Raw genomic sequence first — 23,790 nt, forward strand, 5'->3', positions numbered from 1 at the left:
CAAGCACAGCCAGCCTGCCCATGAGGTGAGATGAAGCAGCTACCTAAGGCTGCAGAGGTGCCCAAGACAGCACCCACCACTTCTGCCGCTGGAGAAATGCCCCCCTTTCTTCAAGTTCTGTGAGAGGGAGGCATTCCAGTGCAGAGTGCTGCTTGTCTTCTCCACCCCTGTGGAAGACTTAGGAATGGGCAGATCTGTCAATTCTAATTTCTTGTTTCTCTCTTTTCTTTTCTTTTTTGCAATCATGTATCCCGGTCTCCGCATTACTGCAGCCAAAAAATTTTAAAAATAAAAAAATCCTGAAGATTACCAGCACTTTGAGTGCACATTTCTCTTAACAAATGCATTTTTGTTTGCTGCTTTGACGAAGATACCCAATTTTGCAAAGCATTATCCTTAATACAATGCATAGGAGCCAACTCCTACGGACCGTGGAGGCTTCAGCCCCCACAACAAAATATTTGAGGGAGCCGAGTCCCCACAAAGTTAAGGGGTATTCCCATTCAGATGGTGTGGATGCACTGTGTCGTGTGATCAATTACCCGGACCACCACAATATTTTATTCAAGTTGGCACCCCTGATACAATGCATTTCTGCATGTTAATTTCATCTAGTCCAGCCCCATGCAGTGCAGGAATAACTGCTGAAGAATTCCAGATGACCATCAAACCTCTGCTTAAATGCCTCCAATGAAGAAGAGTCTACCACCTTCTGAGGTTGTCCATTCCACTGTCAAACAGGTATTCCCCTCAGAAAGTTCTTCCTGATGTTTAGTTGGAATCTCCTTTACATTTGAATTGATTGGTTCCATCTACCCTCACAAAACAAGCTTGCTCTGTCTTCCATGTGACAGCCCTTCAGATATTTGAAGAAGGCTATCACATCTCCTCTGCCATCTCTTTTCATTTCTGTGCACACTTTCCACTGATATATACATTATTGTTCACATTTCTTGGTTGGAGCACTGCAAAATTCAGAGAAGTGTTGGATATATTTTTGTTTGTTTATTGGTTTGATAACGGTGAATTGGCTGTGGTGTCATTTTTATGAAAATGCAAGCAGCACTGCATTTCTTGCCGATATCTAATGTGACTAACTTCATGTGCAGCGAGACCGTGTGTGATCATGCACATGAAATCCCATGGATGTGCTCTGGTGATACCATGCATGCTTGCCCACCAACTAAGAGTTTCAAGGGAACAGCTTCGGCTCAGTGGCAGAGCACCTGCTTTGCATGCAGAAGGTCCCAGGTTCAGTCCCCAGTGTTTCTAGGTAGGGCTGAGAAAGATTCTCTGCCTGAAACCCTGGAGAGCTGCTGCCAGTAAGTGTAGATAATACTGAGTTGGATAGACCAATGGTCTGAGTCATTCTAAGACAGCATTCTATGTTCCTATATGTATAGGACAGCACTGTTAATTACTAGAGTCTGGACATCTCTGTGAAAGTCACATCAACTATTTAGCAAGGCATCTCCCAAAGGCATAAGTTTTTTGGGAGCTTTGTGCTGCTTTTAAGTTATTGCTGTTCCTGCCAACAGCTTTCCTGTTGTTCTTTTCCATTGTGGTGTTTTAATGTCTGCAATCTAATTAGTTTTTATTGTGAATTGAAATCATTGTAAGCTACCCTTGGAATTTATTGAAGTGGGATGGGTGTATGTCCCTGAAATAAACAAACGGCTGAAGATAAACTGGAAGCAGAGATGTACCAAGGACAGGGAGTAGAAAATAGGGGCTGCCCATAGTAAATAAGGCTACCTGATAAATAAAGACGGGGAGAAATATAATTTCCATTCAAAGGCAACCCTACTTAATTCACAGTTTCGTAGGAAATTGCTTTGGGGGGGGGGAAATATACATTAGAATAAATTCAGGCTAAAATGTTGGTGAGGACATTTTTTAAAAAAGAATTAGCAAACTGATGTGCAAATGTTGAGAATTTAATACTGGGAGATTGAGAAACCGAGAGAAACTGAAATTGAAACTGAACCATATCCCTAAACTACCCCTAACTGGATCATGTGAATTTTAAGCTGGCTTCAACTGAGCACATTCTGGATGTCCTTCAAGTGTGCAGCTCAATCTGTCAACCAACTTGACAAACAATCCTTGCCAAGCCATCCCAAATGGGGAGTGAGCAAGTCTCTTAGCTCAAGCAATTTAAAGGGATGGGGAATAAATACAAGCCTCATTGTGATTGCTAACTTTTGGGGAAAAGCATTTGCCTCCCATGCTAGTAAGAAAACAAACAAATAAAAACCCCAATTATTGATCCACACAGACACTGAGCGCTTCCAGTCTGTTGCTATTTTCAGGTGAGATTCAATCACATGCCAGCAAATTCAATTCACAGAATGAAAGCTGATTTGTCATTCTGGTGCATCTAATCTGCTCCCCTACCCCTACCCCCATTTCGGACTTTTTGCAGTAAGAAAAGTGATAAGGAAATGTAATGGATCACAGTTGCTTGATGGAACCTTAGATGACCTCCCCACAAACAAATCATAATGAAAGCGCAATAAATAGCCAGTCTTGTCTGACCTCCCTACAAAGTCTGTGTAAATAAATCAGGATGAATGCTCAATAAGCAGGTCATCTGGAGGCGACTGCTGTGGCTCAGCCAAAAGGAGACTTTTCCACATTGAACCAATGGGCCAATTTTATATGGAGTTCCACTCCTCCTTTGTCCAGGAGCAACTACGTAGACTTCAGTTTCACCAGTGTAATCCTATGCATGATTACTCAGCAGCGGGTCCCTGTGTATTCAACGGGGCTTAGTCCCAGGATACAGCCTAAAGAAGTTGATTTGGTGCAAAGATTTGGAAACCATTCTGCCTCCTGCGCAGTATTATGAACAAGGTCATCCTGTTCAGCTACTGAGCCAATTCTCTGAGCCAACACGTTCTCTTTGACTCTGGTCCTGAGGATGACATCAGCAGCTCACAAGCAAATGTGCAATCATATGTAGCTTGCCAAACAAAGGGTGACCCAAGGGAAGTTACTATTTTTTAGGAGTCAACTCTGCCACTGTACAATCTATGAGCAGATTGTCACTTGCCCTGTGCCTTTACTATATTCCGTATGTTCACTGGGCCCTGCATTCTGTTCCTCTTGATTGCTGGCTTTCTAATAATGAGTCCCAGCATTGAAGAATGCACCAGTTTGCTGCAGATTTCAGTTCATTTGAGTCTTAATTCTTGTCCCTGCACAAGCAGATTTGGCATAAACATGGTAGAACATATTAGCAACTGTTGGAAACAAGTTATTGGACTGGATCAGGGATGGGAAAACTGGGACCCTCCATATGTTGCTGGACTAGAACTCCCCTCATTCTTGACCATTAGCCATGCTGACTGAGGCTGATGGGAATTTGTGTCCAACAGCAAGCAGAGGGCCATAACTTTCAGCTATGCAGGGCCAGACTCTGACAAATGCACTATGCATGACATAGCAATTAAGGATAGTGATTAAGGGCTCTCCAACTTCCACCAAACCCAGCCAGCATGGCTTGGGGATGATGGGAGGTGGAGCTAGGGATGGCAGAGAATTCAATTAGGAACAGGAGTGGCAATTGCCACAATCTGCTTGTTCATCTGAGGTCAGAAACAGAAATCATGTAAACAAATATTTGCTATTGATTTTCTTTTTAGCCCACAAATATCACACAAATAATTACCTTATTTTCTGTGTTGTTCATGACATTTCCCTTCTGCTGGAAATTAATTGCATAATTAATTACATTAATTTATGTAATATTGGACAGCAAGGTTTCAGAAGCTAACAGGAACAGAATGGAAACAGTGCTGGTTGCAATTAACACAGGATGGCAAGGAAACTACTCCTTCCTTACATGTTCCTCACTGCTGCTGTACTGCCCAAGTCAATGATGGAGAATCTGTGGCTTTCCAGATGTTGTTGGACTCCAAGTCCCATAAGCTTCAGCCAACATGGAGAACAAGTCAGGGATGATGGGAGTGGCAACCCAACAATTTCTAGAGGGTTGCTGTGTCTCTATCCCTTTAACAGTTTGGTTTGATCCAACAAGGCTTATTTTATGTTCCTGTTTTCTAAATCCACTGCAGAGGCCCAAATGGTACTTGGGGAACCATAAGGTTTGACAAAGATACGCAGGTCAAACAGAAAGTACTAGCTTGCCCAGTACATGAGGACATTTTGCAATCAGTTGCTATATTTAACATTGGATGTCACAAGGCCACTGTTTATTTAAGCCTGGTACTTTGGAAGGCAAATCTGTTGTGCTCAAAAGAAGTTGTGTCATCTGTTCCTTTTTCCTGCTTGAGATTGCCCTAGTGGGGACCATTCTTGTGAATGAAGTGTAAATAATGGCTTGCTTCCACTTGGACAAGCGAGCAGGATCAAGTTTCCATGTACATCCACAAGCTGGCGGATGCCAGCTGAATTGCACACAGCTCCTTGGCAAACAGGGTGAAGTTCTGGAGAAGGAACATCCAACCCTTTGGTCCATTGAGGCAAGGACAGGATGCTTGTGCTCCAACAAAATAAAATGATGTGCTAGATCTCAGTAGCAGAGAATAACAGAGAAAGGAGTTTGAGAGAAGCAAATCACAGTGGCAAATTCCACCTCTCATGGAAGTGAGTGGATTTAAATCAGAGATGGGGAACCTGTGGCCCTTTGGGTGTTTCCGGAATTTACCAGCCTGAGGGAGGGCAACTAAAGGAGAGAACTCTTGAAACAGCCTGATGAGGACTGGGCATGTTCAATGGCCATGGAATACTCATAAACAAAGGCTTGGGAACCTCCAGATGTTGCTGTACTTCAGCTCCCTTCAGCCCCAGCCAGCATGGCGTATGGTTGTTGTGAGGATGAAACTGGGGAGGGGTAGAACTGTGCATGCTACCTTGAGCTCCCTGATGGAAAAGGGGAATATAAATGTAATAATAAAATTAACAATGTAGTATTTCACAATGGCATAGGTAAATGCAGGCGATACAGTCCGGGCACCATCAAACAGGTGGTTATAGCAGTAGCAAAACTGCCATGCCCATAGGGGAGAAAAACATAGTTCACAGCTGAACCCTCCAGTAACATCTGCATGCTGGGAAAGGGGTGTCTGACCAAGAGTGGAAGCACAGGCAGAATACTGACTGAGTGGATTAATGATGGTTGCAAAAGTCCTGCCAGGAAAGCAGCAGTATCTCATTTATGGAAGCTGGATTCAACCACTCTCAACTGAGCCAGGTCCATAATGAAATGCTCTGTTAGCAGGCAACAGTAGATGGAGAGAAAACCTCAATTTTCCACCTCCCTGTCCTAGGACCATGGTTGTGACGGATTTCCTATACTCTGATGGTTGCCAGTTTTGGGAATGCTGAAATCAAGCCCCATATCCACCCGTCTGTCTACCCCATCCTCCCTCCAAAACTTATTGCTGACCTTCCTGTGCCTTCTGGATCCGTGTTAAGACCCCCCCCCCCCAATATTTTCACTGGAGATTCCTGGGCAAGAGGCGTCGGCTGTTGTAAACAGCTGCACAAGCAGCAAATACCAGCTCTGACCACACTTTCTCATTCAAGAAAGGTCAAGAGAACAATTTTTCACTTCAAACAGAGCTGTGTGTCGAAAGAACAGAACTTTCTCATACCCGGTGAGTAATGCCTGAGGAAACCAACAACCATTTTTAATGCGTCCAGTATGGTTAATACCCAAATAAAATGCACTGCATAAACTAGAGAGAGAGTTTGACATTCTCTTGTGAAGTGGATTAGATGATAAGTGGATGGGAGGATACTGACTTCCCCTCCTTCTCTGCTCTTATGGACAGTGTGACGAGTTGGGAAAGAGTGGAGCTGAGTGTTAGTTCAAGCTGAGTGTGTTCAAGACAGATATAGAAAGTATGTCTTCATGCAGTGCATAGTGAAACTATGAAACTCACTGCCACAGGAGAGACTGGTGGCCACCAAAGTTGATGCCAGTTGCTGGAAACCACAGGAGGCGAGAGTACTCTTGTGCTCCAAATCCTTCTTGTGGGTTTTCTACTGAGGCATCTGATTGCCCACTCTGAGCACAGGATGCTGGACTAGACGGGCCATTGGCCTGATCAAGCAGGCTTCTCTTATGTTCTTAGAGTACTACTTTAACAATATATGGATGCCCTGTCCCACCAACCTTAATGTCTCCTCAACCAGCTCCTGCCTACATGCCTTCTTACTTGCAAGCAGTCCAGGAGGTGGCATTGCCTGGCAGCTTCTTCATCCTCAGTCTTAAGTGTTGCCCTTGCAGAACTCTGCAGGGGGAAGGAGGATGGGGGGGAAAGCTAGAATGAGTTAGCTCTGACTGCCATTGGCTCTGGCTGCACCTACCGTTGGGCTCCACCTACCGTCTGTCTTAACAATCCCAATCGGCATCAGCCACCAATGTGCAGCCCTCCAGGAGCAGCCCTCCAGGAGCCAATGAGTGAACTCTGCCTCCTGCTTCATTCAGTTCTCTACGAACATATGTGTCTGAATCCAAATTCAATGCAGATTTTTGCTTCTCCTTCATGCTCTGGCCAGGTTTATCTTCAAAAACCAAGCAGGCACCTGGCATGGTTACTTGGTGCCTTTCTTTTAAAACAGCTCCTTTTTAAAATTAAAACATTGAGGCGGAGGGAGGCTCCTTGATTGCCACAAAGGTAAAGGCCAGCCAACTAGGACTCTGCTCAGTTGGTTGGAAAGCAGGGAGGAAGTGTGGCTTTGCAATTTCCCCAAGGGCTAGCCAACCAAGACGGCACAGTCAACTGAGAAGCACAAGGGGAAGGAAGGTGACCCAGTGATTGCCACAAGGGCTAGTCAGTCAGCACTCTGCACAGCCAGCTGGGAAGTGCAGGCCAGAGGGAAAGTGACTGTGACTGCCACAAGGGCAAGCCAATCAGCATTCTTACAACAGGCTTCTGCTGCAGATAGGAAGAACCAGTTCCTCTTGAGTTGGAATCAACATGAATTTGCATAAGGCTAAAACAATTGTTTCAAATGGTGAGGACATAAATAATTCATTTGTTTTTGGAAAGTAGTTCCTTTGGTCTTTTAGGATATAGGGAGACTTATTTGTGAGTAAGGACGCAGGTGGCACTGTGGGTTAAATCGCAGAGCCTAGGACTTGCCGATCAGAAGGTTGGTGGTTCGAATCACTGTGAAGGGGTGAGCTCCCATTGCTCAGTTCCTGCTACTGTCAACCTAGCAGTTCGAAAGCATGTCAAAGTGCAAGTAGATAAATAAGTACCGATCCGGTGGGAAGGTAAACGGCGTTTCTGTGAGCTGCTCTGGTTCACCAGACGTGGCTTAGTCATGCTGGCCACATGACCCGGAAGCTGTACACTGGCTCCCTCGGCCAATAAAGCAAGATACATGCCACAACCCCAGAGTCGGCCACGATTGGACCTAATGGTCAGGGGTCCCTTTTACTATTATATTGCATTATATTGTATGAGACAGACACATAGAGATAGAAAGAAAGAAGCTGGATGTTTCTGTCTGTGATGGTGTCCCTTCTCCTATCTAATTATCAAACTACATTTCGATGCATAAGACTTTAGAATTAAGCATTTGTTGTGGTTTGATGTGGGTTTTCCTCCCCTCCCCTCTCTGTGAATACCAGGCACAGGGCCTTGTAGTGGTGTGCAAATCAGAAAAAACATACTCTTTTCTACAGCTGTCATTGTAAAAGTGCTGAGTAACAAAACCTCCACCACATAAATACACTCCAGCTCAAGAGGCTAGACCATCCAGCTCACAGGCTCTCCCTAAAACAGCGGCAAGTCTACTTCCTTTGGCACATGAGCCAACTTCATCTGCATCCAAGTACAGTTTTCCTGCAACCCAACCCCACAGTCAACAGTCATAGCTCAGTGGTACAGCATGTGTTCTGCACAAAGTATGTCCCAGGTTCAAAACCCATCATCTCCAGATAGGACGGGGAATGTCTCCAACTCTGGAGTGCCCCTGCAAACCAGTGTAAACACTATTGATCTAGAGAGAACAATGGACTGACTGGGCAAAAGATGACTTCCTATGTTGTTTTGGGGAAGGGCTGTTGCTCAGAAGGCAGAGCACATGCTTTGAATGAGGAAGGTTCTCAGTTCAATCCCTGCATCTCTAAGTAGGGCAAGGAGAGAACCCTACCTGAAATCCTGGAGAGCTGCTGCCAGTCAGTGTAGACAATATAGAGCTAATGTTACTATTAGGCTGACTTGGCATAAGGCAACTTCCCATTTTCCTAATCTGACAATCTTTCACTCATTTGATTACTGTACTTAAAAAGCAAAAGAAGTACCTGCTAGGGGTGCTCAGAGAACTGAAGTCTCAAGGGTGGAAGATGATGTGGTCTGACTACTCTAGGGCAGGGGTAGAGAACCTGGGTAGTCCTCCAGCTACATGAGCCCTGAACCAGCAGGGATGATGGTGCATTGCAATCCAGCAACATCTGGAGGACCACAGATGTCCTCATCCCTCATTTAAACTCACACTTGCCCCCAATCACACATAACATGAGACAGGAGGGGGAAATCAAAAGGAGTATTTGGGTAATGGGAGGCGAATCCTCAAACTCCCATCAGCTCCAGCCAACATGCCCGATGGTCAGAAATCATCAGGTGTTGCAGTCCAGCAACCTCTGGAGGTTGCAGGTTTCCCATCCTTGTTTTAGGAGATGTGCTTCAATGGTGCAGCATGTGCCTTGCATGCAAAATGCCACAGGATCTGGGAAAGGCCTGCATCTCAGGTCTTTTGGACAGTCAGTACAGAGTAGGCAAGATGGGGATAAATTGACTGATGGCCTAATCCAGGAGGATGTGTTTCCTTTGAAAGGCTATGAAAGGCTCATAAGAAAGGCTCATTAAAGTGGATGGAACACTGACCAACCAACTGCCAAATGCCCTCAGCCAGAACCAACACACTTCCCTTCTTATGTGCAACCAGTCTAGTGGGTGGTTGTGTGTCATGGGTCCCATGGTGCCATCCAGAACAGGGCAAGGCTGGCAGGACAAGAGGAGGATTCAGGAGCTTGGGGGCAGAGGGCTCAAGCAGTACCAAACTTGGGTTATGGTTTCTGCCAAAATCTTTAATGCTCAAATCAGTATGGTATGTAAGTAAGACAAGGGTTAAAAGGCATGTCAGGTGGATTGCATTGCTAGGAAAGCTAATATCTTGATCCAATGAGTGACATGCCCCTGCACCTTACTTTTAAAGAGTGGGCTGGTCAGAGCTCTAGTGTGGCAAGCGAGAGGCATCTTTAGGATGGGCAAGCAAATGGGTACTCCTCCAAGTGGGTTTGGCTTGCATGGGTCTGTTTGCACTTGTGCTGGCCCAAAACCAAACTTAAGGATGACCACTCATAGGCAGAAGGAAGCAGAAGAGGCAGTTGCAGCATGAGTGGAGCCTGACTGGAAGTGTCTAATGATGCAATAGCTGGACTCTTCCCCCACATCCTGTTTGGTCCTTCGCCAGGATCCAAATCTGAATTCTTAGGACTCACAGCTGCTCTCTCTAACAGTTCTGAGTCCTCTTGGGTCTGGAGCCTGTCCCAACTCACTAGGACCTTCCTTGGGATTATCAGACTTTAGCACCTCCTACTCCTCCTCTTGCCTGACTAACCCCATCTCTATGTGGCTCATGATAGCTTTTGCCTGGCTGGAATATGTACTTGAACTTGGACAATGCCTCTTGGCCTTGAAAGCCAGAGAGGAGAGATTTTAGGAAGAAGGAATGACTGAAGCTTCCAGTGGAGCTGAATACTGGGAGGTTCAGGACAGATAAAATAAAGTACTTCTTAATGCAGGGTTTGGTTAAACTATGAACCTTGCTCTCACAGGAAGAAGTGATGGCCACCGACCTAGATGGCTTTAAAGGAGTATTAGACAAATTCATGGAGAAGGAGAGAGCTATTTATGGCTGCTAGCCATGTTGGCTATGCTCTGCCTTTGCAGCTGGAGATAGCTATGTTTCAGAATACTTCTGAATACTCTTCTCAGGTTCTTATGCTGTCCTTAAAGATGCACCCTGAATTTGCCAATGACAATGAACAGGGCAGGCGAGTAGATCATAAAATATATTTCTGCAATCTTCATTGCCAAGATGGTCAAGTATGAAAATATTTCTTACAGCAGTGTGGACAATAAAACAAAGGAGCCTTCATTACTGTGTTGTGCGTTGTTGGGTTTTTTTTAAGTGCCCTCCACTGCTGACTTGAGAAGCTGAACTTCCAGGCTTGAAGAAAATGAACATGTGGCTTTGGGGATGACATTCCATTATGCCAGAGAATACAGACTTGCATGTCTGTGTATTTGTGGCTTTGCAATAACATTACAATCTTCGAGTGCTGTTCTCATATTTGACATGTTTTCTTGTACAGAACACGAAACCAAATTATACAGAGAAGGCTATGGCTGGCCCTGTTCTGGAACCACCATGGCTATACTCCCTCATTGTTGCCATCTTCCTCTCATTATTGTGGTTTGAAGTCAATCAAGTAGAGCCTGCTAGCATATTTTTTATCCTAGCTTGATTGGCTGGTGGCATGCAGGCAAGAAGGAAGGGATCTTTGTTGTTGTTGCTTAAGGCTTTGTTGCAAGATGAATTGTGCAAACTCTGGTGAAGCTACACAGTGGCATGTCTTGGAGCTTGTTTGTTTATGTTTTAGTAAGAGGTGAGTGGAGGGGGGGGGGAAGCCACAGTTCTTCAATGCACAAACATCAGAGGCACCTTCTTGGGCAACTTTTTGAGCAATTGTTTCATCCAGAATGGAGGTGGAAGAAACTAGCTAGCATCAGGGGAGTTATCCCTACATTTTTCAGCATTAGCAGGTAGATTAGAGGGTTAGTGCTGACCGCAAGAGTTTGAGGGGCCTTGGGTATGGCCCTCGATGCCAAGGTGGTTCCCCCTAACCTGGAAGAGGTATGCAAACAGAGAATTCCCAGGAAAAATCATATGGGTGCCATGTGCTGAGGACATGGCAACACAGTGCAGGTATCAAACAAATGACGACACCACAGAGGGGAAATGAAGCCAAATGAGAGGGAAGGCAATGCTCTCAAAGATCAGCACTGCCCTCATTCCAAACAGGCATTCACTTTGGCCATTTTAAGATTAATCCCTGGAAAATGTCTGTCTTTCTTTTTGAAACAGATGGGAGAGAGTAGAGTCTGGGGCTTCCAAAGTGAGGAACAGAGAGAAGCTGATGGTGGAGGTTGGGGAGACTCTGTTTATGTGTTTGCATATGTGACTGGATGACAGATTAATGAACAGTGTGTATATGCCTGGGTGAGAAAGAGAATGAGTGGGTGAATATTCTCATTATCCTGAAGCTTTATGTTGCTATTATGGGATGCTTTGCATATATTTTTCATTACAGTGGTACCTTGGGTTACATACGCTTCAGGTTACATACGCTTCAGGTTACAGACTCCACTAACCCAGAAAAGTACCTCGGGTTAAGAACTTTGCTTCAGGATGAGAACAGAAATCATGCTTCAGTGGTGCGGCGGCAGCAGGAGGCCCTATTAGCTAAAGTGGTGCTTCAGGTTAAGAACAGTTTCAGGTTAAGAACGGACCTCTGGAACGAATTAAGTACTTAACCTGAGGTACCACTGTAATTGCATGTGTTTTCTCTGTAAATGTGTTTAGAATGTATTTTTTACTCATCTTAGTGTTTTCAAATATGTGGGAGATCTTTTAATGTAACAAGTGACTAGCAAGTTTAATAAAGTATAATACACCACCAGGAGCAACACCAGTTGAATTTCTTTCCTTCCCTTAAAAATGAATAACTGCTGGGGAACAGCAGGGGGCAGACAGAGGTACCCACACTCACTTTCACCTTTGGCTCCACCCACCACTAATATACAGCCCCTGACCAGTTTACCATGAGGGAATGCCAGCCTTGACATCAAAAAAGATTGGCTGCTCCTCGCACAGAACTGAGTGGCTGTTTGGTTTTACTGACCCTGCCCAACATAGGAAGGTGCCTTATACCCTCAGACCATCTACGTAGCTCCCTCTAGCTCAGCGTGGTCTACCCTAACTGGGGATTCAGGCAGAGGTCTCTCCCCTGCGTGCCCTGGATATGCTGGAGAACTTCTGTGTGCAAGGCAGATGCTCTGCCACTGACCTGCAGCCCAAAAGCTGGGGTCTGGTGGTGCAGTCCCTCAGAATTCCACCAGAGGGCTGCAGCCTCTTTCCAATTGGTACAAAAGTCGGCTAGCAAAAAAGGGGGAGGAGCAGCACTTTGGGATTGAGAATAAAAGGAGCGGTTTTTGAGAGAGTTAGACAGGGTTTGAGCTGAGCTGAGTTGAGAGATAGGGCTTGATTTGCAACAGGGTTTACCGTAGTTTGAGAGACGGGGACAGAGATAGGGATTAGGATAGGATTTGCCTGAGGAAGAATTGGTTCCGATTTGAGTTGAACATTTGCTCTGAGGAGAATATAGCTAGAGCAGGCATAGGCAAACTCGGCTTTCCAGATATTTTGGGACTACAGTTCCCATCCCTACTGGTCCTGTTAGCTAGGGATGACGGGAGTTGTAGTCCCAAAACATCCGGAGGGCTGAGTTTGCCTATGCCTGAGCTAGAGGAAGGAACCTCACAGCTTAGATGGGAAGAGCAGGTTGAGTAACTGGGGAAAGTATACAGACAGGAGGTACCTGGAGAGCTGAGTCTGAGCCAGGAGAGGGAGAAGCTGTGGGAATACAGACTCCCTGGGTCTCATTCTAGCCCGGGGGGGGGTAGATATTCTAGGTAAAGAAGACTCCCAAGCCAGTAACAAGGGGTGAGGGGATCCCCTGGGTTTGTTATACCAAATGGATTACCTCAGGTGTGAGATTGCTAAGAGAGTGGGTAACTGACGAAAAGTGCCCCTCACTCCTGAACCAAAGTATTAAGCTGTGAAGGAAGTTGTGCTGCGTCAAAAGTATTTAACTGTAACACCTGCCATAACTAAGTAAGGGAACGAGACTGAAGTAGCAGAAGCTGAGTTAAGCATTTTACCACCCATTCTAGAAACCTGAACATCTACCTGAAGTGTAGCAACAGATCTTTAGCAACGGAAGCTTAAGAAAAGCTGTGAATATACTACTGTGCTTAAGCCTGTGACATCCTTATATAAAGTTTAAATAATAAGTTAGCTTCTACCTGGAAAAGCGCCATATTTAACTGGGGGCAGTTAGTGGGTGAGTCTGCTACATATTAATTGGTGGCAAGGGTGGGATCTGCTACAGTAGGGAAGAAAGCATCTATCAACTTTGGTTCCTATCACTAACTCATAATTCCCCATCTCCTGTTCCATACTTCACATTTCGGCATCAGTTTGCAATTCTTTTTAAATAAAAGGTCCTCATGGAAATGGGTCTAAATCTGAGTATGAATTTTTCCTAATATATACACTTTTGTATGCATTTTCCTCAAATAAACACATTTTTGCAAATTATTTTCCCTCATGTATTTTTATACACTGCTTTCATTAATACATCATACTTTCTGTGCTATTTTCACGCATATATGCACTGAAATGCATACTTTCATATGTGGGTTCCTAGAAATGTTATTTATCAGAAAACTGCACTTCAAAATTCAGAGAAGTGTGACATTTAAGAGGGTGGCTGTGTTTTCCTGTGCATATTGTTTTGGAAATGGTGAAGTAAGGAGTTTTGCATTAAAATGCAAACTGAACCAATTGTTTCTCTCCTTGCCCTGTCCCTCATCTGAGATATCCTCCCATCCACTCCAAGAATTCATCTCTCTCCTTCCTCCTGCCACCCATACTCTCTGAAGAAAACTAGATTAGTCACTATAAACCAGTCTGTCTTGTCACACAGGAACAACACAGCCACACTATATAAGGCCATTATTCAAGTATTCTTTAGTGTGGAGAAAGACAGTGACCCCTTCTCATTTCCTCCTTCCTTCCAGGTTAGCACCCCTTAAAATTTCTTTCTACCCACCACATCACACATGTACTCCTTGGAACAGGATGGTTTGTCTTCTCTCACCACTACTGCAGGGAATGCAGTAGGGGGGCAAGGAAGGAAAATGGCAAGCTGCCCAGCCCAGGGAGACTCTCAGTTTGCAGCCAATCTCAGCCATGACACAAACACACATACAAGGCCCTTATTTGTAGGTGAGAATGGGAACAGGTAGGAAGGTCATGCCAGTACAGTTCTTAGGGTAGTTATTATGTGTCTTGCTCTGAAGAGGCCCCAGTTTCTGGCTGGTCATGGAATAGTATCAGTATGGCTCATGAGATTTCCATTCCTTGAGATCCAGGGGCAGCTCCAAGCATGAAAGCAAGGCTGAGTTCTCAGTGCAGGGACTTATCACTTGATATAATATTCTGCCATACCATCATCTCTCTCTCTATATCTATCTATCTATCTATCTATCTATATCTATCTATCTATCTATATCTATCTATCTATCTATCTATCATCTATCTATATCTATCTATCTATCTATCATCTATCTATCATCTATCTATCTATCTATCTATCTATCTATCATCATCTATCTATATCTATATCTATATCTATCTATCTATCTATCTATCTATCTATCTATCTATATCATCTATATCTATCTATCTATCTATCTATCTATCTATCTATCTATCTATCTATCATCTATCTATCTATATCATCTATATCTATCTATCTATCTATCTATCATCTATCATCTATCTATCTATCATCTATCTATCTATCTATCTATCTATCTATCTATCTATCATCTATCTATCTCTATCTATCTATCTATCTATCTATCATCTATCTATCTATCATCTATCTATCTCTATCTATCTATCTATCTATCTATCTATCTATCTATCTATCTATCTATCTATCTATCATCTATCTATCTATCATCTATCTATCTATCTATCATCTATCTATCATCTATCATCTATCTATTTTCTATCATCTATATCTATCTATCTATCTATCATCTATCTATCTATCATCTATCAATCATCTATCTATCATCTATCATCTATCATCTATCTATCATCTATGTATCATCTATCTATCATTCTCTATCTCTCTATCTCTCTATCTCTTTATCTATCATCTATCATCTATCTACCTATTCCTACACATAGAATGCTAACATGCAAGGGAAAAGGTTTTGAGTCTAAGATTTTCTGTGTGCAGGGATTATTATTTTATGCATTTAATCAATAGAATTCCTTCCTTCTGCAGTCTGGTGCAGATATGGTCAGCAGGGTGGGGGGAACACAGATCTGGCCCACAAGCATAACCCACCCCAACACAGTTTTCAGCCATTCAAAACAGCAAACCACTGGAACAGATAAAAGGCTCCATCTAGTCCAGCATTCTCACAGTGACTAACCAGATACCTATTTCTCCTCACATGAGATCTCATGGACGTCCAATGAAGCTGAATGTTGGAAAATCCAGGACAGATAAAAGAAAGTATTTATTTATACAGTGCCCAGTTGAACTATGGAACTCATTCCCACAGGACGCAGAGGTGGCCACCAACTTGGATGGCTTTAAGAGGAATAGACAGATTCGAGGAGGAGGAGGAGGAGGAGGAGACGACTATCAATGGCTACCAGCTGTGATAATAATAATAATATATTATTATTTGTACCCTGCCCATCTGGCTGGGTTTCCCCAGCCACTCTGGACGGCTTCCAACAAAGACCAAAAATACACTAAATGGCTGTGTTCTGTCTCCATGATCAGAGGCAGTAATGCTTTTGAATACCAGTAGCTCAGGTGATGTCTATGTGTTTTGACTGGAGAGATACAGAACACCCTGCCCCATTCCCATTATTTGAACCATGATTTGGTTCTTTTGTCTCAGGTACTTAAATGTATCATCCTGTCTTAGACTGGCCCTATTACAATGTTCTCAACAATGTTGGGGGGGGGAGCCTTTGGAAACCAGTAAGATTGAAATGATTTTGTAACACCTCAAAGTTCATTTGTTTCTTTAAAAAAAACTAAAACAAACAAACAAACTTGATTTGCATCTCAGAAAAAAAGGTCAAGGCAAGCATGGTTTCAAACCTGGATGGCTGCTGTGCTGTTTCTTTTATCTATTTTTCTGAATTGTGCACCCAAACACACACAGAGGGAACAGAGTGTGCTAACCCTCACTTCATTCTTCCCCTTACTTATCTGCATGCACTCTTAAGTGAGAGTAAAAGAGGAGATTCATTCAAGAGATAAAGAAGAAGGTGTCTCTCTAGGGTGGGTGTGGCTGGGAGTTCCTTTGATTGCTGTGGTGGCTGGTGCCCTTTGGGGCTGGTAGGGCAGAAGGCAAGGAGCCCAGTAGTGGGTGGTGCCAGAGTCACCGAGAGACAGAGCTAACTAATGCTGGTTTTGTTTCCTCCTTCCTCCTTACTGAGTTCTACAAGGGGCAACATGGAGGAGGAGAAGGAAGAGGAAACATGTGGAGGTGGGGAGCAGCACTGTGAATGCCCCCCCCCCCCGGCAACATGATTGTTGTGGTGCAAACTGTACAGGGTTCCTAACTGGGTGGAAGACCAAAGCTCAGTGATAGAGCATGTGCTTTGCATGCAGAAGGTCCAAGGTTCAGTTCCTACCCTGGCATCTCCAGGTAGGCTTGGGAATGTCACCAGCATGAAATCCCAGAGACCCACAGCCAGTCAGTGTAAACAATACTGCGCTATCAAGTAGCCATGTGGCTACGCTGGACTTTCAGCTTTCTCTCGGTAGCCATGCAGCCACTGATTCTAACCTAGAGGAGCAACCAGCTCAACTTATGCTAGACACTCCCGTGATTTGAAGGAGTCTTCTAGCCCACTTGTCCTCAACTGGTGGGTTGGAACACACTACCAATCGGCCCTTAGACTAAACAAAGAAAGATTTTTTTTAAAAAAAGCTTTAAAACCATTGGAAAAGGAGACCAGGGGCCTTGAAGGTGTCTGTCATTGTTTAATACCAGGACAACAGGTCAAGTCACTGTTCACAGCCTGCCCCACTAGGGAGAGATACGCTATATTTAGCTTTAAATTATAGTAATTGTATACATTTGCATTCTATGAATCATATAAATCAGCATATGCAAATTTATGTAAAACAACCTATTTTGTATTTCTCTTTTAACTATCATAATTATTTCCAAATCTGCACAGATACATGTAAATTAGCATGTGCAAATTTTATGCAAATTGGCACCCTCTCCTTTTGTGATGCACTTCCTTAAAAAAAAAAAATAGGTGGCCTAAACTTATTTCAACCCCAATATTCAGTGGTGCTTCCACTATCTGGAAATGGTTTTTATGTTAGCGGAGAATCCCCATTTCTGTGCCACAGTTTCATTTCAATGAGTAAAATAGGCCTCTAGAAGAGAATCCCCTAAAGGATTGGCACTGCCAATGAATACAATGTTTTCAAACCAGGGAGAGGAAGAGAAGAAAATTTGCCTGCTATGATTGAGAAGCCATTTGCTTCCTTTGGAGTGACCTTGCTGAGAACTGGGATGTCTCCACTTTGGCATGCCTGAGGAACCTCTCGTTACAACTTCCCTTGCAGGAGCCAAGGGCATTCCCTCTTACGCTGCAGAAATAATCTCTCCCTGGATCTCCCTATAGCTTCACACCTTCTCTCTAGCTTTAATTTTGCCACTGCTGCTGTTGTTGACATTTTATTTTAAACACGCACCAAAAACACATGTAAATTCCTTAGTTATTTATAGCACAGCTTCTAGAGCTTTAAATAGTATTTTCTTGAATAAACTGGTTTAATGTTAGAGAAGCCTTGAGCAACATGTGATCCATCAAGCTGTCTGAAGTTCATCAGCCATACATACTAACCTAGGTGGCCACCAATGCCTGGACATAGTATAAAGAGGCCTTTCAAGGGCCAGATACAGGTTTGAGGGAAAAAGTGGCCTCTTCTGGATCCACTCATACTTCAGTGGGCTATGTGCTGAGTAATCTTGTGTTCTTAACCTGCTGTCCACCAGCTTCATAGTGTGTGGCATGACAGGTTCTATGCTCCACAGTGTGTTAATGTTCATGCATTATTCTTACATTTGCAACATTGAACCTGTTATTTGGTTACAGCAATTACAATTATTATTATTATTATTATTATTATTATTTTGCAAAGGAGGAATGCACTGCAGCAAGAATAATCTCTTGCTTCACAAAGTATGGTCTATGAAACTAAGGCAAAAACATCCAGTGCTTTAAAGGAATGCATAACAAGTAACACAGCAGAGTGTGTTGCGCTAGGAGACCAGGGTGCAAATCCTCCCTTGGCCATGAATACTGCTGGGTTAGACGCAGGCCAGTCACACAGGCCAGTCAGCGGCGGAGCAAGCCGATCGGGTGCCTGGAGCAGCATGCATGCCCTGGGGTGGGGCCAGCCGCCCACGGGGGCGAGGCCAGCTGAGGCAGGATGCTCCATGGGGCCTCCAAGGAGTCTGCATGCCTCCTCCCACTCAGCCACCCTACACCTGAGGGGGAGGCAGTGGGCGGACCATCTGGGGCAGCTCGGAGCCTGTGGGCACCCAAGCCACCACGTCACTCCCAGGAGAGATGTGTGGCTCAGGCATGCTGCAGGCCCCACGGTGAGTGCCGCCCAGCATTTTGTCACCCACCCAGTAGTGACACGCAGGGTAACCCCCACCGCACCCCCTTCCTCTGCCCCTGGTCACACTGTCTCTTCCTAAAACCTACTTCACAGGACTGTTGAGAGGGTAGAAAGGAACGTACTGTTATCCTAGTTCAGACCACTGATCCTGCTAGCTCAGTATTGACTGGCAGCAGCTCTCCAGGGTTTCAGAATCATAGAACTGTAGAGTTGGAAGGGCCATGGGGGTCATCTAGTGTAACACCCTGCAATGCAGGAATTTTTAACCCAATGTGGGGCTCGAACACACAAGCCTGGGATTAATAGTCTCATGCTGTACCAACTGAGCTAGGAGGAAGTGTTTCAGAGCCCTCCCTGGAGATGTCAGAGATTGAACCTGGGACCTTCTGCATGCAAAGCAGATGTTCTACCACTGAGCTATGGCCTTTTACACATAACCATGGAAACCACCATGAGCTCCTTGGAGGATAAGTATGAGAGAGAGAGAGAGAGGCTGCCCACAGGTGATAGTCCTTATCTAGGGACACTGTAGTTCTCTGCCCAGGCTCAACATTTACCCTGAAGGAGCCTGGGTTAGCTAGACAGCTGGAACTTTGTAATAGGTTTCCTCATAATAGTTTATGAGTTAGTACCTCGTAACTGGCTTGCTTTCATTTCTTTTCTCTCCCCCAGCTGCCCCGCCACTCTGCTTTTTTAAGAGTCCAGAGCTGCAATGCAGAGCAAGCCAAGGCACACGGAGGATGGAATCTTGGCTAAGTGGCGTTCCATTGGCCCGTCGAAGGCTTGAGTCAGATGGATCGGGTGAATATGGAGAAGGGGAGAGAGTTCCAGTAGCAGCCAAAAATATGTATCTTTCCTTGCAGGGCACAAGCTGAATTTAACTATCATTGTTAGAAGTCGTTTCCTCCTCATTTGATGCAGCATTTCCCTGGCACTAAGTGCAAATACATTTTTATCTTGTCTGTCTCCCCTCACCCCCGAAGAAAGCCCTATTATCTTTATTCAGTGACACCAAGGCTGACATCCGAAGCACAGTTTACTAGGATGCCAAAGTCCTCTTTAAACAGGGTTGGGGGACATTTTTTAGCCTGAGGGCCACAGTCCAGTGGTGGATAGGAGCCAGGGGCAAATAAATATATAAATAAAGTGGATGTAGGAACAGATGGGTTGTATCCAAATCAGTTCTATTATAAAAGAGACCCATTGCAATTATGTTGGTCACGTTCACCAATCTCATTAGTTCTACTGAGCAGCACTAACATTGGAGACAACCTGTTCCCCAACAGTCATGGAAGAATCAGAATTGGCTATTTTCTTTTTCTTTACAAGTTTGTATCTCTATCCAGGCAAGCATCTTCACAGTTCAAGGGTGCAATCCAGCCAGGCATAGATCAGGGCTGGTAAAGGGTGTGCAAAGGATAATCTCAAGGGCCAGATAGAGAGGTTTGGATGGCTGCACTTGACTCCCAGGTCTTAAGTTCCCTGTCCCATTCTTAAATTCAACAAATGTTGCTGGAAACTATTCCTTAAAATACATATAAAATACATATACATATAAAATACATATATATTCCTTAAAATACAATGATAATCAGACTGTCAAAAATATGATTTTTATGGTAAAGTGCTCATTTCCTTTTGTGAAAAAAACAACTATGAAGCCTGATGACTTGAAAATTTTTGCCATTATTATCTTCATTGATTTTGTCAGTTGTGTTGTGTTTTCATCCTGCCCTTCCTCCATGGAACTTGGGGAAGGAGGCTGTCATCCTTACAAGAATTCTGTGAGGCAACTGAGAGAGTGGATGACTAGGCCACCATTACTGACTGAGCTTGCTCATCATTGGACTGTACACCCCACCTTGTTTGCCAAGAGAACAAACAAACAGCAAAAAAAACAAAAACAAAACTGAAGGATAACTATGTTCTGATTTGCATGTTATAGTATGGAATGTGAAAATCAAGCCAGCCCATATCAGAATTCACAAAGACTGAATTTATCAAAAACTCCTGAGACCCAACACACACATACACACACATTCCACATACACTGAAATAATCTAGATTTGGATTGCTTCGGGAGATAAATTAAGAGATAACGAAGCTAAATTCCCTCCCTTGGGAGGCATGGTTTGACCCTCTCCCTGTCTTGTTTTTGATGTCCAGCAAGGATGGGGCATTTCTTCAGCCTAAGGACCACATTTCCTTCTGGAAGTCACATGCCAAGGATGGCCAGGCAGAGGTGAAAATTGGTGGAGTGGCAAATGTAATGGTTACCTTTGTACAGTACGCTAGCTTGCACAGACCCCCTCTCTAATCCCCCATTCAGCAAACAAGAGGCATTAGCAAAGTCCAAGGATACATTCCAGCCAGGCAAACACATTCAGAGTACTGAACAGGGCCAGCAAGAGCTCTGAGGACCAGGCAGAGAGGCCTCATGGGCCACATTCTTCCCCTGGGTCTGAAGTTCCCCACCTCTGCTACAAACAATCAACTTTCCTATCACGATTTTATGACAACTGAAGCTGTTATTTTTGTCCCCTGGCTCTGTGGGTTTGGCTCCCTTTATTTTGACTCAGTACTGTTTCATAGTTTTTATTGTATTTTGATATATGTCGTGCACTACTTTGGATGCCCTTGAGCTGGAAAGCAGGATAAAAATAAACTTTAATAGTAATGATGATAAGATGTGGGGAAAGGAAGGTGCCATGTTTAGAGGCAATGCACCTCTGAATATAAGTTTTCAAAAATGTTGTCTTAGTAGTTGAGTGACAAATAATTGAAGAAGGACCATTGCTTTCATTTCCTGTTGGACCATCCAGCAGGGGCATCTAGTAAACTGTTGCAATATACAGTCATACCTCGGGTTAAATACGCTTCGAGTTGAGCACGTTTGAGTTGCGCTCCTGGGCAACCCGGAAGTAACGGAGCGCGTTACTTCCGGGTTTCGCCGCTTGCACATGCGCAGACGCTCAAAATGACGTCATGCGCAGAAGCGGAGAAAAGCGACGTGCGCATGCACAGACGTGCTGTTGCTAGTTACGTTTACCTCTAGATGCGAACGGGGCTCCGGAACGGATCCCATTCGTATCTAGAGGTACCACTGTATAGGACATTGGATAAGATCAGTGACTGGAGGGAATTTGGAAGGCCAGTTTTCTTACCTCAGATCTACCTGGACCAATACTCTGATTCAGGAGAAGAAGGCAGCATAATGTTGATATAAGTTTCCACTAGAACCCCACCACCACCAACCCACACAATGCTTTGCTTATGTATTTATGGAGGGAATGATTCCAGTGGTTGTGGGGGTGGGGAAAGATACTCTTGTGGTTTGCAAAGTAATAACCAGTGGGGCCCTGGAGGTCAGTTGGGAGAAGAAAGGCTATTTTGCAATCAAGGCAGCTGCATAATCTTATAAACATAAGAGAAACCATAGCTGAGTGGTAAAACACATGCTTTGCAGGTAGAATATCATAGGTTCGATCAGTGCTTCCGCTCAAGAAAAATAGGTGTCAGTACTTATCATGAAATTGTTACAGTCACACTTCTTAACAACAACAAAACAAGGTGCCAGTACTGTGTACTCTTGAATACCCCTGGGGGGGAAAGCACTGGGTTCGATCCTTGGCAATGTCTGTTTCAAAGGACCAAATGGTGAGCTGATAGAAAGATGCTCTGCTGCGAACCAGAGAGCTGCTCTGTTCCCCAAAACAGTGCTTCTGTCTTGTCAGGATTCTACCTCAATCCATCCTCCAAACGCCTCCAAACACCCACACAGGACATTCACTGCCTTCACTGGTTCTGATTTAAAGCTCAGTATCATTTGCATGGGTATGCAAATGATACCCAGGTGGATATAGCTGGGTGTCATTCACATACTGGTGAACACCAAGCCCAAATTCCCTGATGATCTCCCCAAGCACCTTCCTGTAGATGTTGAAAAGCCTGGGGGAGAGGACCATGCCCTGAGACACCCCACAAGTGAACACCCAGGGATCCGAACACCACTTTCTGGACACAGCCCAGGAGGAAGGATTGGAACCACTGTATAACAGTGTTCTCAGCTCCCAGCTCCTCTAGTCAGTCCAGAAGGATACCATGGTCAATGGTATCAAAAGCAGCTGAGAGATCCAGCAGAACCAGGAAAGAGTTTTCACCTCTGTCTCTAGCCTGCTGGAGATAATCGACCAGTGTGACCAAGGCAGTTTCAGTCCCATGTTGGGTCCGGAATCCTGAGTGGAAGGGATTCAAATGGTCTGCATCATCCAGATGTGTTGGAGTTGTTCAGTGACCAGACGCTCAATCATCTTTTACCCCACCAGTCCCAATGTGCACCAGCCTCCACTGGTCTCAGGTAATATTTTCTCAACCCTGCTTCCAGTGTGCTGTAATGGATCACTGGGTGAGCCTGGACCAGTCACTGCCTCTTAACCTAACCTACCTCACAGAAATCATGTACACCACTGAGCTTTTGACAGAAAAAAAATGGATAAATGCAATAAATAAATAAAATCCTTTGTGCGGAGATGGCGGGGATTCATCCTGGAGCTATTTGTGTGCAAAGCATGAGCTGTGCTACTGAAATGCGGCTTAACCCTCCCCCCACAAAGAAATAGTAAAACATCCCATTGGATTGGATGCACGGCTTAACACTTTAACCAATGACCATCTGCTTTCCTTACTTGATTGGCTGCTGGCTGACCTATCACAACCAATTCTGGGCATCGCTCATCATGATGTGAGACCGACACGTTGGACGCCCACTGGTCAACAAAGCCTTTGGGTGTATAGACTCCACAGTCTATGATGCTGGTCATCTGCTCAAACTCTTCGCACACACCGTCACCATCATGGAAGTAGCACCTGCTTGGTTCATCTGCAGTAAGAGAGAGAAGGAGGGGAAGGGGAGTCAAGAAGGATGGAAATGCCATTTCTCAATAACCAAGTCCAGTAAGCACTGTGTACTTTGACCTAATGAGCAAATGGGAATGATGCCCTCGGAAAACCATAGCTTTTGCCCTTTAGAATAAATTATGCAAATTATAAATAAAATGGGAATGATGTGCTCTTGCTTCCGTCAAAGTCTGGCTTTCATAATACCACCTCCTCCCTCGCTCACCCCTTCACACACACTCACTTCTTGTCAAACACTTGAGCTGACAGAGGACAATGAGGGAGCCTGGGAATTGCTAACATAT

At 44.4% G+C, this 23,790-nt stretch overlaps 1 protein-coding gene across 1 annotated transcript in view; it reads right to left on the reverse strand.

The window, feature by feature from the left end:
- The window catches only part of PAPPA (pappalysin 1), a 243,424-nt gene that overhangs the window by 88,120 nt on the left and 131,514 nt on the right, over nucleotides 1–23,790 (reverse strand). The window contains exon 10 of the mRNA XM_053373806.1: nucleotides 23,275–23,468. Coding sequence (XP_053229781.1) covers nucleotides 23,275–23,468 — 194 coding nt within the window. The remainder of the gene's footprint in view (nucleotides 1–23,274; nucleotides 23,469–23,790) is intronic.

The sequence above is a fragment of the Podarcis raffonei genome, chromosome Z (assembly GCF_027172205.1).
Source record: "Podarcis raffonei isolate rPodRaf1 chromosome Z, rPodRaf1.pri, whole genome shotgun sequence".
NCBI lineage: Eukaryota > Metazoa > Chordata > Lepidosauria > Squamata > Lacertidae > Podarcis > Podarcis raffonei.